The sequence below is a fragment of the Sinocyclocheilus rhinocerous genome, unplaced genomic scaffold (assembly GCF_001515625.1).
Source record: "Sinocyclocheilus rhinocerous isolate Xijiao unplaced genomic scaffold, SAMN03320098_v1.1 scaffold475, whole genome shotgun sequence".
In the NCBI taxonomy this organism is placed as follows: domain Eukaryota; kingdom Metazoa; phylum Chordata; class Actinopteri; order Cypriniformes; family Cyprinidae; genus Sinocyclocheilus; species Sinocyclocheilus rhinocerous.
In genome coordinates, this window is record NW_015646677.1 from 1,724,173 (window position 1) to 1,729,790 (window position 5,618).

Sequence of the window (5,618 nt, forward strand, 5' to 3'; positions counted from 1 at the left end):
TGATGCACTGACTCCAGCTTCAGTCCACTCCTTGTGAAGCTCTCCCAAGTGTTTGAATCGGCTTTGCTTGACCGTATTCTCAAGCTTGCGGTCATCCCTGTTGCTTGTGCACCTTTTCCTACCCAATTTCTTCCTTCTCGTCAACTTTGCATTTACTATGCTTTGATACAGCACTCTGTGAACAGCCACCCCTTTCAAGTAATGAGCTTCTGTGAATTAACCTCTTTGTGGAGGGTGTCAATGATTGTCTTCTGGAGCATTGCCAAGTCAGCAGTCTTCCCCATTATTGTGGTTTCAAAGAACAAGAGATATCCAGAATTTATACTGTAGGGATGGTCATTTAATTAAACTCAAATGTAAATATTCTAATATTTTGGTGTGTGTATTCTTTTTTTATATTTTGATGTACATTTCATAAAAAAAAAAAATTCATTTTAATGTGTTATTTTATTTGTTATTATAATTTCGTTGTGTGTTTGTCTTTTTTATTTATAGTTATTTTAGTACTTCAAGAGGAAAACACACACACACACACACACACACACATATATATATATGTGTGTGTGTGTGTGTGTGTATGCACACACATTTCCTTTAATTTGCTTTATTTTTTTTTCATTTTAATGTTATTTTTTAGTAATTTTGTTGTGTTTTTGTCATTTTTTATTATTTTACTATAATTTTTTTTATTTCTATATAGGTTTAACCAAGTTTTAGTGTTACGTTTTACTTTTAGTACTTCAACTTAACTTGTATTTTTCAGTTTAATTTCAGTTTAAGTAATTATTTTTTAAATTATTTATTTATTTTTGTTTTATTTTCAGTTAGCAATAACAACCCTGCTCCAGTGTTTATTTATCCCACCATCATTGTGTCCTCGATGAAGACACTTCACTTTAACTCAACACGGCATAAACTTTTTCCTCTCAAGAGGCGAACTTGTAAATGAGAAAGTACACAATGCTCTTTTTCTGGGGTTAAAACAGTCCAAATGGCTTATTTTTGGAGAGGGATTTAAACTTGAATTTCCCTGCCAACTTTAAAAAAGAAAGGGAGCGGAACAGGCCTCCTGCTGTGGGAACACTCTTCAGATATCCATTAAGACGCTGCGCAGGAGACCCGCCACTTTAAAACCAGCCTCAACATGGTAATGCAGGCAACCCTGTGACCCTTCATTTTTCACCGGGGCTTTTATTTCGACAGGGCCCAAATGTAAACACAAGCCGGGCTCTCGAGTCTCCAGGAAGCCTCTTTAAACTCTCTGTCTACACAGTGCAGATGGCTATCTGGATATCAGTATTAATGGGCTGAACTTTAGCTGGTCTGTATAACTCGAGCTGAAATAAGAGATATAAAGGTGAAGAAATGTCCAAAGACGGACATTATAAAATTTGAATCATACATTGGGATGGAGTGAGTAAGACGGCGTGGAGGAGCTCTGGAAAGTTCAAGTGCTTGACAGCGATCCGCAACAGCTGTGCGAAACACTAACTGACGAGATAATGATGACAAACAAAACTAAATGAGGGCAAACGGATAAAAGTGCTGTCAGGTAAATCCTGAGAAACTCTCCGTGGACTCATATTTTCCGAACGTATGTATTGTTGCTTCAAAACACTTCATACGGCGAGCCGGGAAGTATTTGGACAAACGTGCAAATGTCATTGCATTAGATTACCAAATATCAAATCAATTTAGACTGCACAAGCGTACAAACAAAACATTTCATGAAAAAGGCTGTTTGTTACGTTTGACATAATAAAACAATACATAAAATGCTTCACAATGAAGCAAATGGACGCTTTTGTGTTTGTAAAGCATTTCTCTGTCTTCATATACATATATAGTGTATGCACTAAAAAAACTAAAACACCAAAGACACTGAACAAAAATGAAGGAAGATGGTGAAAAGATTCTGGGCTGGTCACCAAAAGTATGAAGAAACACTTAAAGCTTGATGATATCACCGTATCAATCCTCTGCAGTGAATGGGTGCCGTCAGAATCAGAGTCGAAACAGCTGATAAAAACATCACAATAATCCACACCACTCCAGTCCAGCAATTAACATCTTGAGCAAAAAGCTGTGTGTTTGTAAGAAACAAATACCACTTCCTCCAGTGAAAAAGTCCATCTCCTGTTGTCTCTCACATCAAAATCCAGCCACATATTTATATAGAGCTGGTTTGGACTGTTTTGCTTGCAAACAGCTGTGCAGATTTCTCTCCTGATTCAGATGAGATGACTTTTCCAATGAAGAAAGCAATATTATGGATTATGGACTCATATTTTAGTCAGAAGCAACAGTTTGAAGTTAAAAACACCTTAATGATGGATTTGTTTCTTACAGACACACAGCTTTTGGCTTCACAAAACATTAAAGAACTGTTTTGCTTGCAAACAGCTCTTGATCTGTGCAGATTTCTCTCCTGATTCAGATGAGAAGACTTTTCCAATGAAGAAAGCAATATTATGGATTATGGACTCATATTTTAGTCAGAAGCAACAGTTTGAAGTTAAAAACACCTTAATGATGGATTTGTTTCTTACAGACACACAGCTTTTGGCTTCACAAGACATTAACTGATGGACTGGAGTGGTGTGGATTACTTGTGGATTATTGTGATGTTTTTATCAGCTGTTTGGACTCTCATTCTGACGGCACCCATTCACTGCAGAGGATCCATTGCTGAGTAAGTGATAGAATGCTACATTTCTCCAAATCTGATGAAGAAACAAACTCATCTACATCTTTGATGGCCTGAGGGTGAGCGCATTTCAGCAAATTTGCATTTTTGGGGGAACTATTCCTTTAAGTCATGTTCATTTGTAAGATAGTTTGATGAACTAAGTGACTAAAGGTAAACACAGATTGTTCTGGATAAGAACAGGGTGTTTATTACCTGCTGGAAGGGCCATCGTGAGGTGCTTTGATGCTAGCACTGCGGTCCCGTCTGACCGGCCCGGGTTCGAGGGTGGGCAGGCCCGTGGCTGAGGTGGTGGTGGTCCACGTGGAAGAAATGCGTCTCAAAAGCCCCGGAGGCAAACTCCGCCTCAAACGCTGTTATTTAAAGAGAACACACATCAAGTTTAGACTAAAACAATGTTGACAGTGGAGCAAAACACTTACAGTCACAAATTCTCCGCTAAGGTCAGTTTTGAAGCTTGTCAAATGTCACATCACCAATTATAATCAATTAACACTGACCCAGACAGAATAAAAACACGTGTGTATGACAAGCAGAGAGCCAAATTAACACTTTTTGGCAGTGCGGCTGTTCAACAAAGCGCTTGTTTAGATTAAATTGGATCGCATTTTACGTAAATGATGTAAATCTTAGCGAGTTTGCATATTTTGAGAGCAAGTCAAACAACTGAGGGCGGCAGATGACAGCGGTCCGTCAGGGAATACTGAGCCTTTCCCCCATCTGGGAAAATGGGAGCGGAACAGATGGAAGACCCCAGAGAACGCATTTCTTCTTTACATCACAAACTTTGAACCAATCAAAAAGCTCGGCTGATGTGGCACGTGTGTGCGGTATAAAATAGACTACATAAATGCACTTAAAGGGACAGGACATTCTGGTGTCATTTACTCACCCTCAGACAAAAGAAATGCATAGAGCTTTGAAACCTACATAAAAATTAATAAAACCTATATAGGCATATTTAAAATAAAAACAAAACACACTATACCAACTAAACTTTAACTAAAATTAAAAGTAAATATAAATTATAAATATTTAAAAAATAATATAAATAAATATAATTAAAATATAGAAAAGGAAAAAAACATATTCCACTTAAAAAGAAAAAACACATATAGACATAAAAAGAAATATAAAATATTACAAATTATGTCAAAAAATTAAATATTACAAATTATTTAAACTGTAAAAATAATATCAGTAATAGTAATAATAATAATAATAATAGCATCCCAATTATGCTAAAATAACAGTAAATTATAAATATTTTTTAATTTTGTGTGGATTATCCCTTTGAATTCAAAGTAATGCAATGCAGATTACAGCAGAACAGAAACCAAAGCAACTGTCAGTCAGTTTTCTCTTGCAGGTCAACTAGCGTCATGGAGAAACAATAGTTTGGAAAGAATTTTGCTGAGAACGTTTCAGCATGTTTGTCATCTGAATAACACATCTGGTTTAATGGCACATTTAATATATTTCAAAGAAACTTCAGAACGGTAAAGCATTTGCGCATCAAAGTTAAGTATATTTTTGACTAAATAAAATTGCACAATGGTGCACAAAAAGTTTGAGAACTGCATTACCCTGAGAGTTAGGGCAGGGAAGAAACTCCTGACAGCAGCATGAATATTTCAGATGCAGAGCAGGGCTCCGGCCCACGTAGAGAAGCAGAGGGCACATCCGCGCGCCCCTGACCCTAATCTCCCAACCGCCCTGAGTGCATGCCCTGGGCATTCTGAGAGACCAGTGCCGTCCCGTTACAGACAGATGCGGTAAGTGCCAGGGTCAGAAGTCACAAATCGCATGTGTATTTTTAACTCCGGGAAATTCTCATGCAACAATCTACAGCCACAAACATGAAAACATCTGCGTCTGATATTAATTCAGCCAGAGTGGCTGTCAGCTGGAGTTGGGAGGAAGATGTTTGAGTGGATGTAGCAGGCCTCATGTCTGGGAAGGTGCTCGGGACGTGCCGTGGCGCAGACAGACTGTCAAGTTTGCAGACGTTCAGCGCTCAGGCGTCTGTGAGCCGAGTCTCGTCCGATCAGGGTTCTGCGGTGTCCGATTGAACCAGCTTCTCCAGCCGGTGTGACAGCTGGGAGCTTTGTTCCCTAACACAGTCTGAACTAACCTATATGAGGGAATCTAACAATTAAAAAATACAATTTAAGCTATTTTAGCATTATTAAGGTGCATTATGCTATCATTTTCTAAGCCCCAAATTCTTTACTACAGTATATACTGTACCAAAATTATCACAATTTAAAAACTGTATGGTCTCAAGTGGTGTGCAAAAAAAAAAAAAAAAAAAATATATATTATTTAAAGGATAAAGCAATTATACATTGTAGTATTTTTGTGCTGTTTTAAGTATTTTTTTTAATATTTATTGTTAGGATTATTATTAATTTAAAAACATTAATTACTTTTACTGCATTAATGTGCTTAATTGTCCATCAACATTCAAATAAATAATTGTCAAGAACGATCAAGAACATGTCTATATATTATATTATATTCAGTTAAAAAAACTAAGCTATATTAGGATTATTAAGGTGCATTATGCAATTATTTTCTTAAAAAATTAAGGACATTTACCCTTCCGAATTGTTTAGCATATTGCAAAATTATCACAATTTAAAAACTGTATTGTCTTTACTAGAATGCAAAATAAACAAACAAAAAAAATTATATAATAATTTATTATATCATAATTACTTAATTTTTACCTTTTAATTTGGGATGTAACATGACCCAGAGGTGGGGGACTCGAGTCACATGACTTGACTTGAGTCTGACTCGAGTCGCAAATTTAAGGGTGCTTTCACACCTGGCCCGTTGTTTCGGAACCTGGCGCGTTTCCCCCCCTTAGCTCGGTTCGTTTGGGCATATGTGAACACGGCAATCG

General features: G+C 37.0%; 1 protein-coding gene across 1 annotated transcript in view; it reads right to left on the bottom strand.

Moving 5' to 3' along the window:
- LOC107707962 (cGMP-inhibited 3',5'-cyclic phosphodiesterase A-like) overlaps positions 1-5,618 on the bottom strand; it is a 31,921-nt gene that overhangs the window by 19,495 nt on the left and 6,808 nt on the right. Inside the window, exon 3 of the mRNA XM_016512083.1 lies at positions 2,903-3,060. Within this exon, the coding sequence (XP_016367569.1) occupies positions 2,903-3,060 (158 nt within the window). The remainder of the gene's footprint in view (positions 1-2,902; positions 3,061-5,618) is intronic.